General features: G+C 39.8%; 1 protein-coding gene across 2 annotated transcripts in view; it reads right to left on the minus strand.

Annotated features, from left to right (window-relative positions):
• The window catches only part of LOC108090587, a 73,023-nt gene that overhangs the window by 47,194 nt on the left and 743 nt on the right, over positions 1 to 25,086 (minus strand). For both annotated transcript variants that reach the window (XM_043208884.1, XM_043208883.1), the window contains exon 2: positions 16,891 to 17,004. In XM_043208884.1, coding sequence (XP_043064819.1) covers positions 16,891 to 16,945 — 55 coding nt within the window. In that variant the 5' untranslated portion in view covers positions 16,946 to 17,004. The remainder of the gene's footprint in view (positions 1 to 16,890; positions 17,005 to 25,086) is intronic.

The following is a 25,086-nucleotide window of genomic DNA, read 5'->3' on the forward strand; positions in this document are numbered from 1 at the left end:
AAAAGCAGTAGCAACAGCAAAAACATAAGAAAATTGGTTGGGAAATAAGGAGCCATCAGCAACATGGCTGCAAGTTCCCCTGAAGCGGCAACAGTGACAGCTAAAAAAAACAGCAACAAGGCCAAGGGGAATTTATAAAAAAATCAAAAATGCATTCCAGAAGGAGTAAGAACAAGACAGCGAGAATGCACCCTCAGCTGTGGATACAAAAAATAAAAGAAAAAGTATGTAGGAAAAAAATAAATTACTTTAAAAACTTCAACCTGAAAGCGGCCAAACTAAACTTAAGTGCTATATATATTTTCCGTGTGTTGGTGTTGGCTGCCCGCGTGATTATGTATGTGTGTGTGAGAGAGTTTGGAGTGCCATAAGCAAACACTTTCAAGTGCATTTAAAGTGCGGCACAAACAGCAACAGCAGCTACTTCAGCGCTCCCCCGGCTTTTCCGACTTTTCCCGACCTCTCCATGAACTGTTAGGCACAGACACCCACTTCAGCCGCCCATTGTCAGCCTGCCACGCCCCCCACTGCCCACAAACCTGCTTTTCCACTTTCAGTGTTTGTTGCCAATAATATTTACACTAAAAAATGTGCAGTGCTGCCGCACACAAAAAAAGAGAAGAGAAGTGCATAAGAAAAGTGCAACAGTTTTCTGCTTCAGACAGAAAAGCGAAAAGCGGGCCACGAAAAGTAGGCAAAAATCCCGGAAACGGATTCCGGCTGTGCCAAGTTTTGTACTCGAGCAACAGTTAGCTGGCATTTTGTGCCTAAATATTTCCCAGCTAAAAGATTTCCGGAAAAGCTGTTACTATCTCCATGGCACAACCACTTTAACCCCGATCCTGTTGCTGCTGAAAAACTCTCTCCTCCGCAAAGCTGGCTAATTTTGAGACCTAATTTGTGTCATCCTGTTTGGAAAAGTTTACTATCCCTCTGCCTCTCCACTTCTATTTCACTCTCTGTATCTTTGTCTTCTTCTGGTTGAGTGGATTTTGTCTCATGTGGTTAGCCAAGGGAAATCTCGCCATTGTGTGTGGAAATGGAAATGAAAACCAGTTGAGGAAGATAGTAATTATCCCATCTACTGGGATGTATTACACAGATTAACCCCAAGGAAAAGGACATGTGGAGTCGTGATTATTATTACTTATTTAAATAAGCACATTTCTTTTTATTAATATTGTCCTTATATTATTTTACCATACATTTTCTCTTTTAATGGAATCTATATCCTTAAAAAAATACTAATTGATAGTGTAAACGGTTTCATGACAAACACAAATTTTCCTTTCCCTCCTTAGAATATATTTATTCTTTCTTATTTTATCTCTTCATAAAACAACTGACATATGTCCCGTATTTTTTGCATATAGGATTCGTTTATTTTGATATATGTTTGCGATATGACTTGCTCCGATTTCATGGCAACTCATAACGAAATAAAAAGCTCCCCCGAATTTTTCACACGCCATTCGTTTTCAATAAGTTGCAACTCTTGGAATTAGGGGAGCCGCCCAAACACATTGATGCATATGTGTTGGGGGGAAAATATTTTTTTATAAATGTAAATAATGCGAGCACAACCCCCAACTGGAAAGTCACGCTGACTTTCACTATCCCACCGAAAAAGTTTGCGTAATGCGAGGCGTAAATTGTTCGCAGTCAGCTATGAATATCCAACATTCCCCAGCCATTTTTTTTTTTGTTTTTGCCACCCCCTTAGCTAACGAATTGAACTACCAGACAACTCCACCTTTTTCGCGTTTCGGATTCCGGAGCAGCCTCAACAGATTGCGGCAACTTTGTGACGTTGCGGAAAGGCAAAAAATAAGGATCCGAAAAAAATCATGCAAGCTGGAAAAACCCGAAGGAAGGTGAAAAAGTTGAGGAAGTATAAGTAAAGTATTCGCCATATATGTAAAGCTCAGCTTCATGTGTGCATGTGTGTGTGTGTGCGGGAAGATGTTGGCCGCTATAAAAATTACTTTGTTTGCCAGCTCCTTCGTCGTGCAATTTTATTGAGCCTCGAACACTGGATGCCAAAAGTTTGCAACGACAGCGCAGAGGGGGAATCCCAGTCAGTTTGGGACTGAGATTTCTCAGTTGTATTGGGCTAGTTTCCCATATTATTTTTCCTCTTTATTGCCATATATACTTATATGTGAGTATATAAACCAAAATCGTAAAAGTGATTTTGTGACGATTCAGCGATTTCTCGGTACAGGTAAAAGTACAGTCGTCTTTGATGGTAAACTGGGTGGAGTCTTGTTAGTTGGGAAAAATGGCTCACCTACCACCAGGTGATTGAAGAGAAACGATGCTATGGGGATTGCGGGGTGTGTTTTTCGAGTCTCGAATAGCTTACCTTAAAGTGTTGCTAGTTGGGGAGAAATGGCGGTCATAAAACTGAGATTTTGGAATAGCAAAGTTTGGAGAGTGAGATAAGATATTTGGATGAACCTTTTCTTTAATTTTAGCTAGAAAAGTAAAAGATATTAATGCAAAGGAATTTTTTGTTACACATTCGTTTTGGTTTTTTTGATGTCGGAGGTTAACCAAAATTATTTACGGAAATTGAAAAATGCTAGTAAGTTTTGAACCATTGTTCTTTTCTCTTTACTTGGACTCTTTGTTTTATTGTACTTTTCGCAATACTTTTCTGACCTTGACTGGTTTCATTTCAGCTGCCATTCGCCATCTGACTTCGCCACGGACTTCTAATTAACCCATTCGGGGTTAAGTAAACTTCAACTTAACACAACCCGACTCTTTTACTCCCCCTTTTTTCCCAACTTTCCCTCTTTCCTCTCAGCGTTTTTCACTCTTTTGCCTTGGGTCATGGCACATATGTTTTTAATTATAACTTCTGCACTCGCTCCTCGTCGAACCAACTCAGACATTGCCGAATGCTCCTTGTTTGACTCACTCTTTTTTATGGCTTCTGGGCCCGAGGCTTTGTTCTACATTTTACCCTTTCTCCGGCTTTTTTTTCAGCGGCCTTTCTTTCGCCCAGCCATAATTTTTTGCAAATTTATGTTGCGTTGCATTCGCAACAAACGAGACATTTTATAGCAGATCATCAATCAATTTGTCAGCTTTTCTGGGGAAGTCTCTTGCTGGCACTCTTAATCAGGGTCTGGACCACGCCCTACTTATAATTAAACATTTGGCCCTGCATCCATGCGACCATAAACTTATTTATAATACGGCCGGGAGCAGCAGCCGGAATATGCTATAAAGTATAATTTTATGGTAGTGAAAACCACGGGCGCCTCGAGCCAAAAAAAAATTAAAGAAATGTCAAAAACTTTCGACGATGGGGTAGAAAATACGGGAACAGCTCGCTGCAGTTGCCATGCGTTGGCAAACTTTTGCCACATTAATTTCAGCAGCAAAAATACATCTCGTTGACGGAGTCTGTCAATGTTGCTGTGCTGTGCATGTTGCATGCTGCATGTTGCCGCCGTGACAAAGGCAAATAAAGCGAGTTCGTGGTGCTGCCGCAGAATGAAGACAAATGGCAGCCTGCTGAAAGCTGTGTAAAGTGTGTGCCGAGTGTAATTAGACAAACATTTGGTCGGGCCAAGAGCGAGGCCAATTGCTAATTGCCTCAATCAACAAAAGTTTTCATATTTACGCTTGCGACAAACTTGACAAAAAGTGGTTTTTAATATTTAGCAGAGAGAAAAAATCTGTAAAGGTAAATGATGATAAATATTTCTTTAAAATTTTTTTCTTTTTCAAACATCTCTTATTTCCAATTAACATGGAGGAATTGCACTTATAATCTTAACACATTATTTGAAGTTTGAAAACATGAAACTTCTTTAACTGCAATTTTTGAGTATAATTTTCTTTCATATTTAACTTGTGATTGGCAATGTACATTTTCGATTTTGTCTCTTCTCTCTAATTCTCTAATACCAAGTTAATGTTGAAGACGATATTTTTTTCTGTGCAGTAAAAATTGCACACTTGTCTCCTTCCGTGTTGCTGCTGCTGATCATTTTTGTCGCATTCTGCGTTAATGACAACCGACAAGCGACGAAGCGCGGCTGTTTCTAATTGTTTTAGCACTCCCGTTGGCTGGAAAATCGGGGAAATTAGAAGGAAATTGGGGAGCAGCAGCCATTGTTAATGGATATCTGCCTCGTCTGCGGCCGGGCAAGTTCAATTTTTCGGTAAAGTGTTAATTACGCCAGCCAACGACAAATTTTGAAAGATTCCTCTATGCAAGCTGACAAATCATTTGTTGTGGCTCGGGAAATTGATGAGGGCGAGGCAGTTGAGGTCCAGAGTCTGCGGTTTTAGCCACCGGAGAGCAGCAACTTTTGACAAATGCGGACAGACATGGCCCGGGAAATCGAGAGAACGGAGTCGGGGAAAGCGGGAATAATGTTGGGGAAATGGGGTGAAAATGCCTCCGAGAAGGAAGCAATGAAATTTCTCGGCCAGCTGCTGATGGAGATGTTGATGAGCTTGTTGCTAGTGTGCTAATGCTATTTATGTTGCTGGTGTTCCTGCAACAGTTGCTGCGGTGTTCGTTGGTAATGCCATTGATTAGATTGCTGTCCGATGTTTTCGACAACATTTCAGTAGACTTGGGTAATTTTGCACTTGCTTTAGGCCCAGAGTGACTAAGACTATTTCTACTAATTCAAAATTATTGAAGTTCACAAAAAAAATAAAGATTTAAAAAACTTCAAAACAAGTTTATTCTGATTTCAACAGACTTTCTTTTTGTTTATGATTCCTCAGATATTTGCACAATATTTACGTCTCTCACAGCCATTTCAACTATAACTGACCATAAAACTTATGAAACGCATTCGGTCACATTTTCTGTCTGGTTATTCACTCAATACCAAGCAGCTTGAAGTGGCCTCAAATCGTAGTCACGTTGCCAACATTGCGATAATTGCGTCTAATAACTTTTGATGGCTGTAATTAATCCCCAGTGGCGACCTGCCTCCGACCTCCTCGCTCCCAATCCATCACCAAAGGATGTCAACGATGAGGAAGAGCGGCGCATCATCATCTCCGGCGATTCTGTCAGCCGTGAAATTGACACGTCTTTGGTATTAAGTGGCACATTGAATAGTCCAAATTAATACCCGTGCTTCATGGCTGTTATCCGCGTTGTTCAACCATGTTCCACAGTTGGGGTGTTGTCGATGGTTGTCTAGAGCGAAGTCAAGTGGAGTCCTCAAAGGGGCATATGCCATGGCGATAACAGAGGCCAGTTTCAAAAGCTTGATTAGGAAGAGCAGTTTATGGTCTTTGTCCAGAAGAATCCCAGAAGAAATTTATAATTTCGAATGCAGTTTCTTTACAAATGGTACCACAAACGTTTAGAGGTATGCGGCTTTGAAATTGGATGAAAATTGGCAAAGTTATGGGCTGTGAATCTGAATTTCAAGGGACTGCACTAAACTTGATCTTCAAAGAATATGATTTTTGATACACATGTGCATGTTGGAAACCGGGTGTCAATACTCATTTCTAGACGATAGAAAACCGATTCACTGTTTCGCTTATAATTAATCTTAAAGACCCAAAGATCTTCAAAGACTCCTGGGCATTCTTCTTTTCCATTGTCTTGTAATTTCTGCACTTTCCGAAGCAATCAAATCGAGGGCGCAACCTTCTCGTGGAGCACAAGGAAGGGGGTGACTAGATGGGTGGGTGGTGCCTTCATCTGGGCAAAAGAAATGAACATAAAGTGAGCAAATGTGCCATAAATTAAAACTAAATGCCGACCGTTGCTGTCAAAGGCAGAAAAACGTGAAGACGAGCGGCGACTGCAGTCTCAGTTAAGATTAACGCACACTCGCATCCGCCACGCCCACAGAGAGGGGCGTTGACACCCACAACACGCACACATAGATACACACACCCATACAGAGAATCTCTCATAGATGTCAAGCATTGGCCGCAATGATTTACGGTTTCACATAGGGGAAAATTGCGCATACGCCGCGTGGCCGCCACGAAGAATTTGTTTGCCCATTTTTTTTTCTTGTCGTTCGCTGCTGCTGCCTTGGCTCATAAATTGTACGCAGGAAAAGTATTTCAATGCAAACGAGAGGTGACGCTTTGAAAAGGATTCGCTCCATTAAATACCCTTGCGAGCAAAAACATCCCTTTTAAAAAATAGTTAACTCTTCTAAACCACAAATTAATGCACATTAAAAATGTATTTTAAAATGTTTTTTTTATGTGTACTTCTGTTGGCAGTGTTTTTTAGGTGTTTAGTATAAATTTATAGACTTGGATTTTAAAGATATATGCCTTTCTTTTCACATTGGGTTTTTAAAAAGCAATAAGAAGTGCAAAATGGCTGCAGAAAACCTAGGAATGTGGACGTAAACTATGAAGACACATTGCTGCTTGGAATTAAATTCAGCCTACGTGGAAAACTTCGTCGCTTTGGGTGGTCGCATGCGGCACTTTGTCTCCGTTTTTGGTGGCACTTGGCAGACGTTTGGTCATTTGTTGGCACAGCTTGTTGCTCGCTGCAAAGTGAGGAAAACTACGGAAAAACCAGGGAGACGCTAGAAAAAAGTTTGCGCCACATCATCTTGTTAGCATTTTGTCAGCCAAGTTGTCACATTCGCTTCAGCTAGAGATCTTCACTGTTTCGCCAGCAACAAGTTGACAACAACTACAATGGGGGAAAACGTTTGGGAAAAGGGGAAAAGTGGGGGGCTGAGAAAAATCGGAAAGGGGGCAGGAAGAACTGGCGAGGAGACTTACGCTGCAATGGTTTTCCTTTACACACTTTCACCCCTATCCCGCATGCACTTTACGCCTCACTTGACTTACATTCGGGGCAACGACAACCAGAGATGAAAACGCCTCCGCCTTGTTTTCCCCCTTTTCCGGCCCCCTTTAACCCCTTCAACTCCTCCCCCTCCTCACACTGTCGCGCAAAATCTTTAATTGTCGCGCAATTTTCCAGTTACTGCATTTGTCGCCTCGCCCGCACTTCTCACATTTCTCTTGCCTTGCGCCCTCCTTAAAATTGCCAAGGAATCCATGTATTCATTCATTTGTCCAACGAAACGAACAGTGGGCTTGAATGCACTCGACACTTGCTAAAAACTGAACAATTTTTAATTGTTTAAAGATTTATTAATTATAAAAAGATTCAGCAGTTTCCTAAATTCATCATTTAATTTTATTCTAACTGTTCCTTAAAAATGTATCTCAGGTAAATGGTTTATGCTGTTCCCAACATAAAATTCCCATAATATTTAAATATATTTTTATAGCTTCTAATCACTGTTGGCCCACTGAGAGATTTTAATTTTATGCTTTTCCTTGTGGAATGTGGCAATCACCTGGCATGTGTTCCAATCTTAATGGGCCGAAAGTTTAATATAAATTGGAACTGAAATTCTTAAGAAAAGAATTTCATTCCAAAGAGAATATAAAATTCAGGGGATTATTTTTTAATAATTCCGCATGAATTCCAGCCATCCACTGTGCCCATTCGCTCAGCTTCATTCATTCTCGATTCCCATTCGGGATTCTCATCTTTCGCAACTCGCTCTTCGCTTTCTGCTGGTTGCTTTCTTTTGGGGCGCCACTTTCCGATGCAAGTGATATGTCCCCTGACCCCGTACCCGCCTTTTTGTGGCCACGCCCACTGCAACTACCAATTAGGTGGGCAGAAGGCGGTTGCAATTTCAATTAAGAGAATTAATTGCGTGTGCGGCAGTCAGTTTGAAGAGTCTCCAATGGGAGAACAACTGGCGAAGAATGAGGATTCTTAGCTGGGTTGCTCAGATAAGTGACACTTATCTAAATACATATTTACCTGCGGGGCTGGGAAAAGTGTGGAATAGAAGGAAAAATCGAGCCGGAGGGTTGGGAAAACTTTGTATGCAGCCCGCATATTGTCAAAAGCGGAAATTGCAGGAAGCTGCAGATTTTTATCGATGCAAGTTGACAGGCGCCACTAGCAGCACTCGAAGGAAGTTTGAGCAAGCACTATGTATACAAACCCACCCAACCAACCACCTAACCACCTGCACCACCCAAAAAATTCAAGAGAAACCAGAAGGGCTTTCCTAACCATTGCTTCCGTTGATTCTCAAATGCAGTGTCGAAACCGGAACAAAAACTCCATGAGAATTCCAATTAGGGAGAGATCAAACGATCCAGAAATCGGAAATATAAAGCCAGCATAAACATAAGCAAAGTGGTGAAAGAGTCTCAAGTGGGGGTGCTATACTAACGGAAAGCCATTAAATTTAGTCAATCGATAAACGAAGTCACAAGTTTTTCATCATCGGTGGTGCAACCAACGGGCAGACCAAAAAACAATTCCTAAAAAGCCTTGCGCCATAAAAAATACATTTTACGATCCTCACGCAAACTATATAGCTAAAACGGGGGACAGAGATAGCATCGGTAAATGAAAGAGAGGAGCAGAATACTATATAGGGGCCCAGAGACAGCGACACGATGTGAGTGTCAATGCTGATGTAAAGTGTCACTTAAAACGCGCTCAATATTTGATGGCCCGAAGACGAAATTGAGCCACCTCCGCAATGCAAATGAAAAAGAGATATACCGCGGTACACGCCGTGACATGAGTATAAAAACACTTTGGCAGCAGAAAGATTTTGGAAATCAGATTGCTTTGAAAAACAAAAATTTATTTTAAACACAAGTAAGTAGTTTTATTTGGTAAGTAAAATTATTTGTTTTTAAGAAGCCTTTTAGTGATATTAAATTCGAAACGCACTGTTCGTAACTGAGTTACATTGTGGAGAACCTACCCAAATCATCGATTCCCTCGCCAGCTAAGAAAAAATCCTCTAAACGATCTTCGGGCAAACAACGTGAACGCATTATAAAAATGTTTTACGATGCTGAACCCAAAACGGGAGAACAGAAAAACAAAACAACAGAATAAATGCTGAAAAACCGAAGCAGAGCGAGTTTTATTATGTCGTCGAACGTTGGCGAGATAAGGTCAGTTTGGGGGCGGGGTGGAAAAGTGGGTGTGGGGAGTGGGATGGGGAGTCCAGAAGGGGGAGTGGCAGGGGGCGGAGGGACTAAGGCCAAAGAGCAGGGGCCCAGTGGATTGACCGCTTTGCATGTCGCGCGCTGCATTAAGCGAAACCAAAAACGAAGCCGATGACAGCAGGGGGAAAAGTAAGGGAAAGAATAGTGCACTGGGAAAAATCAGATTATTAAAATACTAATTTGCAGTTATTGTTGTTATTTGCATTAATATCATCAATCCGGTTCTGTTTTTAAAAGTATAATGGGAGAACAGTCAGTATATAATATCAAAATTATTTTTAGTTGGATCTCTTGAGTTATGCTCTGTTCAGAAAAAATATCATTTTAAGAATACATTTAATGTTTATAATTAAAAAAAAATTTAGGAACCCTTTTTTTAATAGAAATTATTTTTCAGTGTACTTTTAAATAAGGAGGGGAACTTAGCAAAAAGGCGACGTCTGGACATGAGCGCGAACATGAATCGCTGACGGCGGCAGCTTAATGGATATGGATATGTTGTATATGGATGTGTATTCCATGTGGATCTGCAGACTTCCAGCTAAAAAATTAAGGAAAGAACAAAGAGCTTGATCTACTCTATTCATTACTTGGCTTTGAGAGTTTCTCAAGGTTGACTTCTAATTGCAAGATTTTTTTAACTAATTTAAAACGAATATGACATTTAAGCCGCGATCAAATAAACCCAGTAGAAAATAATAAACTTTGCTTCATTTATTAATAAACAAAGTGCAGTACAACGGCATGGGTGCTCAATAAATATTGCGCGCATATTTCAAACTAAAATCCATAAATCCATTTTAAATTTGGTTATGCAAAATTGACTTCATAAATATTTCAAAACACAAATGAAGCCAGCAATGAGAAATATTGCAGCGAATGTTTAATTTTGAATTTTCAATAACATTTAAATAATGAATGATTTAGGAATTTTGGAAATCTTTTCCCGTAATTATTAGTTTAACTTTTAAAGGGTATTTTAAAAGTTTGCCTTACTATAACCTCCCATTTGTAATCCCTTTCTATTTCGTTAGTGATTTTATATTTTTTGCACGCTCCTTTTTTTTAAATTTTCCAATTTCATTATCAAGTTTTATGCCCTGACCATCGGTTTACTTATCGGTTGGCCAGACAAAAATAAAAACATAGAGGCTAAGTTCCCCACTGGCGGTGACCTTTTGAAAGGAGCCCGTATGTGAATCGCTTTTAGAGCGTTTTCCATGTTGTTGTTTCAGTTGTTTGTTGGGCAATTCAATTGAATGTTTGCGGCTGGACGACAACTGGCGACTCATCACTGCCACGTCATCATCCTTTTTCCAATGGGCGGCGAGAGGGGTGAAATCAGAAGGGGTTTCAAGGGGTGGAATGTCCACGATTTAACGACGACTGAACATATGCAACGGCAACAACATCACATCGGCAATAAGCAAGTAAAAATAACAATAAACAGCAGACAGCAACATCCACAGTGGCAAATTGAGTTGTTTGTTGTTCTTTTTTTGCAGTGTGGTTCTTTTTGTTTTTGTTTGTATTTTCACATTAAGAACACAACGCAGCTGCTGAAGAAGGTTAATTGTTGTTCTTGCCGCCGACGATGTCATCGATATTGATTATGATATTTTTTTAATGGAAGGCTGAAGATGAAAGACCCCAAGAAATGAAAGAAAGCTTCAGCACGATTGAAACACCATAAAGGAGGGATACATAAGAGTGCGCCCACATTTAATTACCAGGTCAATAAATAATAAAATATTGATAAATAAGGCAGGCAAATTGTTTAAGAAATGCAATCAAGATCCATGTCATTGAATTTAAGACAAAAGAGTTGTGCTGGGATTTTGGTGTTGAATGCCTGGCTTTTATTGAAATTTCAACATTTTTAATATTTATAGATAATGTAATATTAAATTAAAGGCAATAAAACATTATACGAAATTGAATAACTTAATTACTCAAAACATTTTGTAATAAACGAACCGTGCTCGGTTTTGTGATAATTTATATTTACTTTTTATCCTATTTAAGAACTTTTAAACCACTTAGCGCTGAACATGTAAAAAACCTCCAACCTCAAGCCACCAACCACGCCCCTTAGGCGAGCCACCGCCCACTCATTCCATTGACGCGAAGCGTAAGCGCACAACAATTCGCTGGCCAGCAACTTTTAACAGACACACAGCGGGCACACTCACACATAAGCGGCGATAACAACGATAACATTTTAGCACATAAATTACAAATTCATGAAAAATTTTATGCTCTTGTTGTGCACTCGTTTTTTTAACCTCTTTGTCCAGGTTTTCTTTTGCTTTGTTTTTGTTTTTAGTTCTCTGTTTTTGGCGGTAAACGCAACGAATGTTGCTGCTGCTGCTGCCATTTATGTTGCTGTTGTGCCAGCAACATGCAACGCTTGCCGGGAGTCGGGCGCTGGGCAAAGTTGGACAGATATCGCACATATATATACACCTGGAATGGGATTGAGGTTCACCCAGAATTGTCCGCAAAAGGTGGCGGCAAAGGTGCAGTGCGGTCAATGCGTTATTTGCAATTCATTGCAGCCATGGGAATCCAAATGGGAAAAGGCAGGAAAAGTGGGGGTGGAAAAACAGATGGAGCCGGCCAGGCGACAGATCCACACACACACACACACACTAACACACAGGCAGCCCACCGTTCATGGTCCGCTTTCAGCTTTATGGCTTAATTTTTGGTCCTGCTGCAGTTTCTGTTGCTGTTGCTGTTTGTGCCACACATTTCGCAAGCAATTTAAATGCTAATCAATTTGCCGCGTTTCACGCTCCGCCTGCAACATGGCAATGTGCCCCACATGTGAATCACCAATCGCAACAAATCCAATCCAGCCACCCACCAAAACGCAACGTTGCATACAGTTCAAACAAACAAAGTCGCCAAGAATTATGAAAAGGCAGCGAATTTTGCACAGGGCCCAAAGCAGAAGCCCAATGAAATAATAATCACTGGCTAGGGAAATAAATATGAACCAGTAATGGATGAAAGACAGAGGCTTCAATTTTGCAATACAGCTGGCATTTGTTGCCTAACAAGTATGTCTGAAACCAAATTTAAGTTCTGTGTTGCCTTTTAAATTCTGCAATAAAATTTAAATAAACATAAAACTTTTAAAAATATTCGTTTTTTTGTTTTGGTTTTTTTTTCATAAACCATTCTCTATATCAGACCAGAAACAAAAGTGGAATAGAAAAAGGGAGCAAGGGGAAAAATACGCCAAATAGTCGTGGAAAAGTTATGAGCGATGTGCAGGTTGAAAAAATGCAACACGTAGCATTTGAATAAAATTTGTGAGGGAAAATACGAGCGGCCAGAGATCGGGAAATTTCGTGATAAGCGGAACGAGATAACAGCATAAAAAAAATATGTAGAACAAAGTTTGATTTATGGCTTCAGCTTGGAGATTTGTAGATGCAAACGAAAACAAAATCGAAATCAGTCGTACAAAATTTGGGTTTAGATTGGAGTAAAAAATTCAGTGGAGACTGAAAATTTTAAAAAATGAAAATGGAAAAATGCTTACACGCAAATTAAAAATCCTAAAACTTAATAACATTTCCGATAAATTTAAAACCAGCTTTCATCGTTTTTTTACGTGCCCAAAAAAACACGCTCTTTAATACAGATAATAAAAAAAAGACCAGCAGCAGATGGAGCAAGGTAATAGGAAAAAAACAGAGCCAAGATGAAATTGCATTATGTCGATTTTGTGGATTTTTCTATGCAAAGAGAAAAATGCACGGAAAAAATCGAGGAAAAATGAGATAGAAGAGGAAGCTCGACTGGCTGCAAGTGGCTCAAAAAGCGCCTCAAGATGTGGCAACATTGGTTCGGGACAGCAGTTACTTTGCATCTTTTAAGCACTACTCGGTGGACGGGACACAAGAGTAAAAAAAATGCGATGCCAGTGGTAAGATTGGACGTAAAAGGATAAAGAAGTTTTCATTGGTTTCGGCTGCGGGCTGATGAAGCTGAAGCTGCTTCAGGTATTCTCATCCTCCTTTATCCAGGCTCATAAAAATCATTCATTTGCGAAAAGCCAAATTGCTGAAACGCAAGCCAAGAACTGAAGTGATAAGGATTAAATGGAATTTTAGCAATGCCTCTTAAAGTCTAAAATTTCTATACCATTTTGCTGCATCTCTAAACGCCTATTTAGATCATATTCTTAAAAGCTTCAAAGTTTATTACATTTTCACTTTTTATTAATTTTAAAAAAGTTTGTTTCTTCTGGTTTATGGCATATTGATACGTTAACCAATAAAAATGCAATAAAAGTGTCCAATAATTCTTTTGAAGTTGATGAATTATGTCAGAAGAGGCTTTAACATTTTATTGACGAACATTTGACATTTTTTAATCTATAGAAATAACAATTATCAAATTGGGAACGAACTTTAATAGCTGTTTCGAAAAGAGTGAGAGCAAACTGTCCTGATTCTTTAAGCTAATCTAAAATTCTGTCTGATTCCAAACTTCAACTGAAAATACCTTTTGTAAAGTTCTTTCCGCCTGCTGCTTAATTTGCCAACCCCAGCCTGGATTTCGCCACCCCTTCCGCACACTCACCCATCCGAAAACCACGAGAACCCCCTTGGGTTTATCCTCTTAAAATTTGTGTTTATCTGGGCACACGACTCGATTAATTTCTGAAGGGCGAAGGAGCCAAGGCAAAGACGGCTAGGCGTGTTTTTAATTGCCAAGGACAATTAAAAACAATTTTGCAGGCACAAAAGAGTTGGCAATAAATTTAATTGGCCCGCTGCCGTTACGCCCATTGATTATTTTTCGGTGTGGGCGTGGCGGCACAGAGCACTTTCACACCTAGTGACAAGGTGTCCAGGGTTGCCACCGCCCAAGAAATTTGTAGATGGTGGATGGCGTTGGTTCGACTGGCTGCTTGCTTGCTTGGTTGGTTGGTTTTTCCGCCGGAATGGGGCGGCAATTTATGCGGCTGTCAGTTGCAGGGGCAGCTTGGATTTTTATTGGCACCCGGCACGCAGCCAGAACTCGTTCAGCTTCCTCTCAAGTAATTGCATCGAGCACATAAATCAATTGAATTGCATTTTCATGCGACAAGTTTGGCCAACCCTCGATTGTCTGCAAGTGAAGTGAAAGCCAAAAGTAGTTTTCCTCCGGGGTCTGTCTCTCATCTTTTTAGCTGGCCCCTCGAGCGTGGCGTAATCAATTGAAATTGCATGCAATGCGTCACTCGCAGCTCGAGCTAACCCCACAAACTTAAATTCCAAGACTAAGTCCAAGTCAAAGTCAACCAACCCTCTGTGTGGATGGGCGGAGTTGTTGCCCCATTCTCGGCTCACGTAAAAGATTATCGCCAACTTCGTTTATGGCTTATCAAATTAAATGATTAATGTTTCCCTATGTTTCCCCTTTCTTGGGCAGCGCTCGCTCCTGAAAAATGTCATCAGCAGTTTTCATTTCGGCTTTTCGTATTTTATTTTCTTGCCCGAAGTTCAAATGGTTTTCGTGTTGCGGTTGTCGGTTTGGTTTAAGTTTCCTCCAACATTTTATTGGGAAAGTTTTGTTTTTGTGGCGACCTTTATGCTTAGCTGATTTGTGGCTGGGAGAATTGTTTTGAAGCATTTAGTGTCAATAAGATCCGAAGAATTAAAACCAGAGAAGGTGTTGTTTTATGGCTACTTCGATTAGGATTTGCAGCTGAAAGGTAAAATCCGCAAATTTGCTGTTGAATAACAAAAACTTTTTACGAACTTACAGTTTGTATTCAGGTTTTAGTATAGGTTTCAGGTTTAGTATATATTTGGGAATGTATTTGATTGCGTTTTTAAGGCTGTCATAATTCTGGTTCCACATTATCCTTTTCATATCCATCACCCAATCATCCAATCATGACTTACATCCTCTTTCGCCACGCACAAAATTCTCGAAATTCCATCAGCAAAAGTTTTCATCATCCACAGAGCTCATGATCCACACACATCACATTAATCAGTCAGAACAGTAGGACAGACAGACAAATACGCACTCGAAAGTATAACTCATCAGGGCACAAATTACAAAGACAAACGATGACTGACAACCGCAAGGCTTTTTTGGCCCGAAAAGTGGGAGGGCGAGGTGGCACAAAGTGGTGGAAAGTGGAAAGTGGGAAGGGGAGCGAGGTCGGGGTCACCACTTAGCACCCACAATCCACAAAGCTGCAGCTGAAAACTTGGGCAAACCGGGTCCAGGGGCAGGGACATCAGCGTTTTTGTTAATTAAACAAATGCCGCAGTGACATGTGCACATCACGAGAGATGTGATGACTTTGCCGGGGTTTTGGTTTGGGCCGCTGCGGTTTATGCATCTGCATTCGTGATGGGGGGTTGCATATAGGGCCGAAATGCCAGAGAGTTGGGTGGCAAGGGTGATATGGGAGGTTATGGGTGGCCTGGGTGGTTGGGCGATGCTGGATTCAGTACCCACTGACGATTCCGCTTGACAAAAGCGCACACAAATAACGGGCGAAAACGGGCGACATCGCTGACAATGGCTCCGCATGCAATTTAATTTATTTCAATTGCAACGGAATTATTACGACAGACGACAAAGTGCCGTCGCAGAGCAATTTACCAGGCATCCCTTGGCGCTCCCCCAACCCCCCTTGGCATCCGAAAAGCCAGCTTCTTTATCGCTTTTTTAGGGAACTGTTAATAAACAAATTCATGTGCGAAGAAAGTAAGCGCAGCGAGCGTCGATTTCAATTAAACAGACGCGTGGCTCCCGTTGCCCACTCAAGCTGATAATGACCACAGTGGCGGCGGGAGGGGGCTTGGGGAGGGGGCCATTACGGGGCTGAACGCCAAAAACTTGAACAGAATTGCGGTCAGGAAGTTAATAAACTTCATTAAGTTTGTGGGGGGTTAAAACGGTTGAATACTTCAGAAAATGAGACAGAGAGAGACAAAGAATTATTGAAATAATATTTTTATGAAGTTGAACTGGTAAGGACAAGGCTAGTATTCTTGGGGAAATAAATAAAATAAGTATTTTAATATTTATAATCAATCAATTGAGTGTGTCTCATTTGTTTCGAACAATATGTGGTGTCTTATCCTTTGTTTATTATTAGAAAAAAGTGGAAAGTTATTTATGTTTGCACAGATGATACATGTGCTTCGCTTATTTAAGGCCATTATTATAATGCTATTTGCTTATCAATTTCAATGTACTCCTACTCGTAGCTAGTGTAAAATTCCTGTTCAAGATACCCAATTCCCTCTACCAATTCCCGGCTGCAATTTCGCAATTTCGACCCATCGTGGGTGGTTTGAGGCATTCAATTTCGCCACTGTTGAATTCGTTGTTGTTGCGGCAACAAAACACTTTTATTTTTGCTGTTGTTATTGCAGCTTTTGTTGTTGTTTGGCTTGGGCAGTTTCAAGTGTAAATTAATTTATGAGGCACGCCATGGAGCCGGCGCCAGGCTGCGGTCACAGAACCCCCTTACCCACCCATGAAAATCTGGGGACAGGGGAAATGTCAGCCAGAGTGTGAAATTTCATATTTGAATACTCGCCAAAACGATGACAAATGAAGTCTGCATAATTGGCTAACATTTGGTCATGGATGGGAAAGCTTTTAGAAAGATGAATACACAAAGAGAATATATAAGGTAGCTTGCGAGTAAAGCTCAGCCAAATCTAAATTATTCGACTTTAGAATACAAATGGTATTAGATGCCAAATACTTAAAAATAGCCAGGCATCTGTTCTTTTGTTTTATAAAACTCTCGGCAAAACTAATTTTCTTTAGTGTATGTCTGAAAAAGCGTATATGATTTGAGTTGATTTAACTCACCTTTCAGTGTGCCGATGAAAAACAGAGCGGCCAGCAAATTGAGATGGCCAAACATATTGGTTGTTGATTCCTGTCCAATTTTTGATTCAATCGGCTTCCTGCTCCGCTTGATAGCTGCAATGAAAGAACGTAAAAAATGAGAATGTAAATAATTATTTATTGCTCTAGACACGCCTGTGTGAGTCAGTCACTATAAGCGACAGACCAGAAGGCAGCAATTTGTTTGCTTGTTTGGCCGGGCATAATAGAGACATTTTTTTGGGAAGAGGGTGTGTGTGGTTCTATATGCCCAGCCCAGGAAAACAAGTGCGGAAGAGGGCCAGCTGCCGCCCGTGATCTGTTACCTGTTACCAGTTACCAGTCACCGGTTCGCTGTCATCATTCAAATGCCATTTTCCTTGGGGGCGGGCCACAAATTGCCGATTGACACGGCACCTGACGCTAATCAAAACTACACATGCACTTTTGGGGGCTCCCCTTAGTTCATTTCCCCTCCCCTCAGCAATTAAGCCTGGTTTTGTGTGTTTGGGCCGGCTAAATTTTCATTACTATGGCTATTGTCTGGCCGAGGAACTGGGGGAATTTGAATTCGAATTGGAACCCATGGGTAAACCCACCACTCGCCCCAATCGTTCAATGATTGTCATCGTAGGTGTGACTAATTGTTGGTCATTTATCTTCTTTGCTTTCTTCTCGAATTTGATTTTTTTTCTGGTTCTCTCTGGCCTCTCTTTGTTTTTCGGTTTTCCATGGAAGTCATGAATAATTTCCGTTCTAAATGGAAAGGCTGGGCTTTCCCTTTCCCCAACTCTTCGTCTGTGTCTCTAATTGATAGATAATTGAAGGTCTCGGTGAGGAAAGGGCAATGTTGATCAATTGGCTTGGAATAAGGCAGCAGATGATGAATGAATCCCCCTGATTGAGTGGAGGATAAGATGGAGCTCAAAAGGATCATGAATGGAAATTCTTTGAATTGGCAAGCGGTGATGTCAACTTGGTGTTAGTTAGTTTTCATCTGCATATATTTTGTTGACTTTTAATTTATATTGAGCTGACAAGAGTAGTAAACATTTTTATAAATGCCCACAGCTTGAACTTTAGAAATTCATTTAAATCATAGACACCTCGTTCAGTCTGAAGATTAAATAACCATTTAGTTTTTAAAATAAAATAAAACTCATGCATGCACTCCAACAATCAATGTCCTCAAATGGTGATGGAAATTGGTGGCAATGTGTCAGCAATAACGCCTCCTCGCCTACAAAAATCTATCTCAAATCTCCGTCACGAAGTTTTATTTATATATTTCATGTGGGTCACTGAAACTTTTTGATTGACAAATGCAAAAAGACATTTATGGTGCGGATAGAATAAAATCAAATAAATTAGAGCCTCGAATGACTGTCAGAAAGTGTTCGCATGCAGATGTAAACTTGGGCAATTCCACTAAACTAAACTTCAACTAGACTCCGACTATAATGTGACTTGCATATCCGTGTATCTTTTGTATCCTTCCATCTGTACCTCCCATCCGCTCGCTTTGTATCTGTTCGCTGGCACCGTAAACAAGTCAACAAGGACCGACTGCCATGGGCAACAGTCCTCCCACTTTTGCAGGTGGATTTCCCGCCTCCTCGACAGGTGCACAAAACGGAGCCCTAACATCGTCGCACACGTCTCATTTTCTCTTGCCTTTTTTTATTTCTTTTTTTCGGTTGCTGGCAAACTAATTTCAAAGCAAATGCGATACTGTCGCAAGTGACTGAGACGAGGGCTCCCCAGCCTGTTGTTGGGTTTCCTCCAGTGGCTTGGGTTCATTTTTTTTTTGGTGGTTCAGGTGGCTCAGGTTGGAAGAGTGGTGCTCGTATGTCACCCTGTCAGCGATACCTTGGTCCTTAGTGACCTCAAATGGTGGCGAAAGTAGCAATAAGGTCCTCATTTTTAAGGGGTTTGTTCTTAAAGAGGTCCTAAAAAGTATTGGGGTTTTTCGGCTTAAAATCTTTAGCAGCTACAAAATATTTAAAATATTCTTAAAATATTCTTAAAAGAAAAAACTTAAAGATGCATTTAGTTAAATTTTTTAAAGCATTGTTCCCATTTCTTTTTTGCATATTGTCTTATCTGAAAAACATATCTTTAACCTAGCCCCACCTACGTGTTTCTTTATTTTGGCCGCCTCATTTGCATAATTCTGTCGTTAAGTGACGGAAAAATGTAATCCAAGGAACGAGTAGAGCGATACCAGATCCCAAGGGAACCAAGTCCCACAAGTGCACTAGCCACCAGTAATTAGATTGTAAAGTTTACCAATAAAAATTCAAGTCTTATTTTTGCTCAATGAGAACATTGTTGGAAGCCCATAAAAAACACCAATGTGAACTTTTCATTTTGACAAATGGTCATTATGATCAGAAGTCCAAAAAGACAATGGCAAAAGCCTTGCAAGTGAGGAAAATAAGAGAGTGAAACTCGAAAAACTTTCGCTTTTCCCATTGTAGTTCATTGAGTTTTCAGCTGCTTTGTGTCCCCTGTAACAGAAATGTGTGAAAATTCTATGGGGAATGAAATGTTACCAGGGTCTCCGGCTCCATACCATTTTGCCCTTGGCCATTGAAAATTGAAAAGTTATCAATTACCATTCCTTTTGAGTGATTGACTTTCCCCATACCCGCTCTCTTTTTCGACTGAAAGTCTAGCATATGCCAAAAATGTTTTGTTTTTTCGGTTTTCCCTCGCTCATCGCACATTTTCCAAGCTTCTTCAGCTCAGGTTACAATTTCATGACCCGAAGCGTATTGAGGTAATTGGATTTCGGTTTTTGGCCAAGCGGCTGATGAGGTGGGAATAACTGAGGGAGCAGAAATGTTCAAATTACCAAGCGAAGAAATATACAAATTTGGGTAGGCAGATTAAGTTTGTAATTATTTAAAATTGAGCATTTCACTAAAGGTCAAGAGTAATTGGGAACCAACCTTATTCATCAAAATTTGTCGAAAAGCTTTGCTCATATCAATAGTCATAAATCACATTCCATTTATAAAGCTTCATTACAGAAACCCACCATCAAATGCTAATGAAAATTAACCCATAACAGCACCACTTAATTTGATTCACCAACTGAACCCCACTTGGCTTGATTGAAGGCAGATCAAATTGCCCAAATAAAAACCGAAAGAATAACGTTGATGGGAATTAATTAATAAGTCTGGTCCATAAATACCAAAACGTATTTATATATAGATAAATAGAGGAAAGCAAAAATTCTATTGCGAGACGAAGCAAAGAGGAATGTGTTTTTTTAGAATTTATTGGGTTCGTGTGGGAGGGCCACTTGCCGCGTTGCCAAATCTATTTCAAAACTTCATAAACAACACGGGTGAAGAATTTCCCTTCGGTAACATTTGAGAAATCTCCATTCGAACAATAAACTGGGTACAACAAAAACAGCACCGAAATGAATTGAAATTTATAAACAACAAAAATAAGCAGTTTGTGCGCCTTAATTTGTTTATTTTGTGCTAAAGAGCAGCACGCATCGAATGCCATAAAAAATCAACAGGCAGCATAAAAAGTGAAGTGGTGGGGGCAAACTTACAGAATTTATAAACTGTGCAAACTCTGGCCGAGGGGCAGCCATAAAAAAAGGCGAAAACTGAGCCGAAAGGGAATATTTATGCAAACGTCAATTGGCCTGCAATTGAATTGAGCCACGAGGCATGGCGCATGAGGAATGAAACATGAGGCATGAGGCACGTACTTTCAGATGCCCCATCCACCATCGGGATCTTTATGGAATACGCTATGGGAATGGGTTGTTGGGATATCTGATCAAATATTTTATGAAAAAAATATAACGTTAGTTATGATGAAAAACTCCAAATTGCAGCAAATTAATAATATTTACTACCTTTTTTGCAGTATTACTTTTTGATTTTTTTGAAAATGAAACTTTTGCTATGAAAAAGTAAATTGAGTTCATTTTAATTGAACTTCCATTAGCCAAATTTTAATTGTATTTTTACTATCTTGCCAGAGCATTTTCGATTCGGTAGACGGCTTCTCTCATTTGTATTTTTTATTAGGCGCCTCTTTTGCAGCCCGCCCAAATTGATATACAAGTCAGACAACGTGACGTATGAGTGATGATGCGTGCGCGCCTCCTTTTCGATTCACTCCCCTTTCGCCGCCCACCGTGTAAACATTCAGCATATGATTGCCATATTTGCCATAGCGCCAGTTCCGAAAAGTGTTCGATAAATGGGAAATTAGGTTGCAACGACGCCGGCGCCAATTCAAAAAGAGGAACAATCGGAAAAGCGAAAAGCGAAAAAGAGTTTCCAGTGGCTTGTTTATGCCCGTAGCAGCCACTTGAGGCTGTTGGAAAATCCGTCCCTGTCACCACCCCTTTTCTCCACTAATTTCCACCGTTTGATTGACTGACGAGCGAACGAGTTGAATGATTGCCCGCTGCACATATTGATTTGCATCTAGTGGATCGCCCATTTGCCGTAATTTGCCTTACACAATGCCATTATTTATTTGATTGATATGCCATATATGCGCCCTGTGTATATATGTCATCTATATAAATATACATGGCATAAATTTTAAAATTATTTGCCTTGGCTTCTCGCCATTTGTTTGCCGCTAATTTGACTGTCAATCAATCGGTGAATGCAAAAGTTTTTTTCTGTGCCACATAAATATTTCCCGTTCATATAATTCCATTTGTTTGATATAATTCGCTGACGTTCACTTTTTAATACTGGGGCTTAAAAGCAATATTATTCCCCGACAAAATAAATTTATCTCGTAATTTTTTGCCATTCTTTACATGAAATCGATCACTTTGTTTTAGATATTTTTATCCATAAAATATTCATGATATGGTAATTTTCACACGGGCTATAGATGTCAATTGGTTAAAGTCCATAAGGCAGAGTAAATATGGTGGAAATAAGTGTGTAATGAAACAATGTGTTAAAATGTGAAAAGCATTTTTAAGCACGGGCTTACTTTTTTGTTTATTTTAATTAAAATTGTTACTGCTAACACAGATGTGTGAATATGTACTTTTAAATTAATTTAAGGTAACAATAAAGCTGAAACTGCTTCTTGATTACTTCCGAATAGGTGACTAATGAAATCTAATATTACCTTACCAAATGCAGTTTCTTCACTTTCCCCAAATATGGAAAACAGCCAACAGAAATATTTAGGTACATTAGGTCAATTTCAATCAATTCCGGACCAGGCTACTTTTTGCATCAATTTTTCATTGAATTTTTGAGTTTAATATTTATAACAAATTTCAACCGAATTTCCATGGAGAGTTGGAAGCTCAAATTAATTGCCGGTAAGAAATCCAAGAGGTTGAGAAATTTCTTAACAAATTTTCCGGAGAGCACGTAACAAAGGTTTTATTTATCTAGGGCCTAGGTCATCTCAATTGGGAATATGCCATAAATTTGCAGAAAAACGGAAAACAGAGCCAAGGAAAATACGATTTTACTGTGTAAAATATATTTTTGTGTGTCTTCACTTTCTGGCCTGTAACATCGTCGCCATCGTCATCATCGTCTTGGCCATCATTTATTCATGACAATTTTTGCTTCTCACAGCTGCAGCCAGGAAATGTGAAATGAAAATGGAGTCACAACTATGCCGAGTGCTTTGAGGTGAGTTTTCCTGCAAATGAAAAACCCACTCATCGATAATGCAGGCGAGAAACCGCAGGAAAACGGGGGCAAAGGAAATGTAAAGCAATATTCGGCCCATAAATGATGAGGAATTTACTTTTTTGGCCAGACGGTATCCGCAGCACAGTCAGAGTTTAGCTTACACTGTACCCATACCAAAACAAAAAAAAAATGTATTTTTCATAGACTAAGCTAGCTGACAGGAGGAAGCCCAAAATTCAAACTGTGCAAATGAGTTGGCCACAAAATGTCAGTTACAGACACCTCACCCAACTTTATATTCCCCTTTCACGAACCGCAAACGCGTCGAAAATTTTTGGGGGAAAGAAACGCCGGGAAGAAGTGGGTTGAAGTTTTCTTTTTCATTTCGTGCAAATAAAATCAATCAATTTTAGGTCTGGCAAGTGGCAGTGGCAACCAGTGGAAATCAGCAGCTAAAGCAGCGTTCTAAGTGCTCGTCCGACACTGAAATCTATTTGCCAAGGTGTTGACAAAAAGTATGGAGAGAAAGGAAGAAAAATAGAAAAAGGACATTTCAAAAACTTTTACGTTCTCCAAAAAGATTACGAGATAAGCTTGATGTGCTTAAATTGTTTTCTAATAGTTCGGTTAAATGTTTATCGGAGCCCTAATATCAATTCATTATCAAACTCTAAAATGGTTTATTGAATGAAATGTAAACTTTACAAATTTCTGGAAAATATTTTTATGATACTCGATTAAATATAATTTGTATTTGACGGGTGGCATTCTTTTGTGATTTTTTGTTCTAAAATGTTGTTTACGATTAGTAGTGCATTCAAACCACTCTCATCGAGACGAGACTGCTTAACAAGTCATAGATGCCAGGACAAATCCGCACTTGAGTTCGGTTCCGTAATTAATAGAATCAACTGGAGATGCGAACGCTGAAGTGTTGAATGATTTAGCAGCCCCTTCCTTTTTCCATCTAGGGATTTTCTTTCCGAAAGCAGCGGGGAATTTTCATTAACAAAAACCGCAATGGGAATGGGAACACACAATTTCGAGCCCTGTGTCGATTTCTGTGTAATGCCCGAAAATAAAAATCAATCAACACGTTCGCTTAATAGACCATCGGCCCTCTGCTCAGATGTAAATGTATCTGCAAGATACATCTTCGAGTATAAGTATTGCACAAAGACAAATTGCTTTTGTCTCTAATTTTAACACGACTTTGACGGGCTCTTTTTCTCTCGACTTTGCTTTAATTTGTTTGCCGTGGGAGTGAAAAAATGTTCACACGGTTAAGGGTTTTTTTCTACGAGTGTTTTGTGTATTTCTTGAGTTCTGTTTGGAATTGATTGGCGCACGTTTTGCGCGTGGCTAAGCAAAAAAAAACCAAAAACATAAAACAAAAACCAGGAAAAAGTTTACCCAATAACCAAACAACAAGCGAGAGTAAGAGTAAAATTTTTTTATGGGGGCCCACGAAAAATGCATTTTAAAAAAGTTCACATTTACATTTAGGGTTTTCACCGCTCTGCTTTATCTTTCTTGGCTTCTTTTGCTGGTTCAATCTTTATTGAATGTCTGCCCGACGTCTCCAACTTCTGGTTTTTATTTTTTTGGGGCCAGCAGCACTTTGTGGGTGCTTAAAACAGCTGACAGGCCCCACTGACAGATTGATGTATGTTGATTCTCCCTTCTCTCCCTGGTTTCTCTGGTGAATATTTTCCACACTCTTAATGAAAATATTTCTGTTTGTGCTATTTTCATTTGACTTTGCGGCCTGTTCGAAGATTTATGTCTTTGCCGGGATTTTCGCCCGTCTTTAACCTGAGTTAATTTTTATTGGGGGGCTAATAGGGCGCACACCTCTTCGTCCCCTAAATCGCTGACAATTGGACTGTATTTGGGCTGATATACGTATTTACGTTTTGTTTCGGGGACTTTAACTTGGTGTTTTACAAATGTTGGATTTGTTTGGCTGGCGAAAAGGTCAATCTCTGTGTCTTTAAGGCACTCAAAAGCAGAACAACAACTCCAAAAGAGTGATCAACGTCTGAGGATTAAGCTTTATTTTTCTTCTCCGCTCTTCGGGGAACTTTAAGTGCATGCGGGTGTTTTGTGGAAAAGCGCTAAAGGGAAATGGAGGGAAAAAACTAGAGGTTTAGAGCTGGCATCTCACGTGACTGGATCAACATCTCAATGCCTCGGGAGTGCAAGTGTGTGGAGGATTTTCCGTGAGCTTTGTACTGAGTTCACACACACTTACTTTTGTTGATAATAAAATGTCCCAAAGGAGTTCGTTTTTAGAAAGAAATGAAAAACTAGTTCTGGTGATAATTAATATTTTTATTTATCTTTTGGTAATGAAAACCGTTTTAAAAGTCATTAATATCTTTCCATAAAATCATAGGTTTTTATTGTAAGCCTAACTATGTTAACGTTATCAAATATGCTTTCAAAAGAATAATCCTCAAATAACTACAAAGACTTTGTTGATTATCAATTCAAACAGATCATTCTTATCACT

The sequence above is a fragment of the Drosophila ficusphila genome, unplaced genomic scaffold, assembly GCF_018152265.1.
Source record: "Drosophila ficusphila isolate 14025-0441.05 unplaced genomic scaffold, ASM1815226v1 contig_771, whole genome shotgun sequence".
Lineage (NCBI taxonomy): Eukaryota > Metazoa > Arthropoda > Insecta > Diptera > Drosophilidae > Drosophila > Drosophila ficusphila.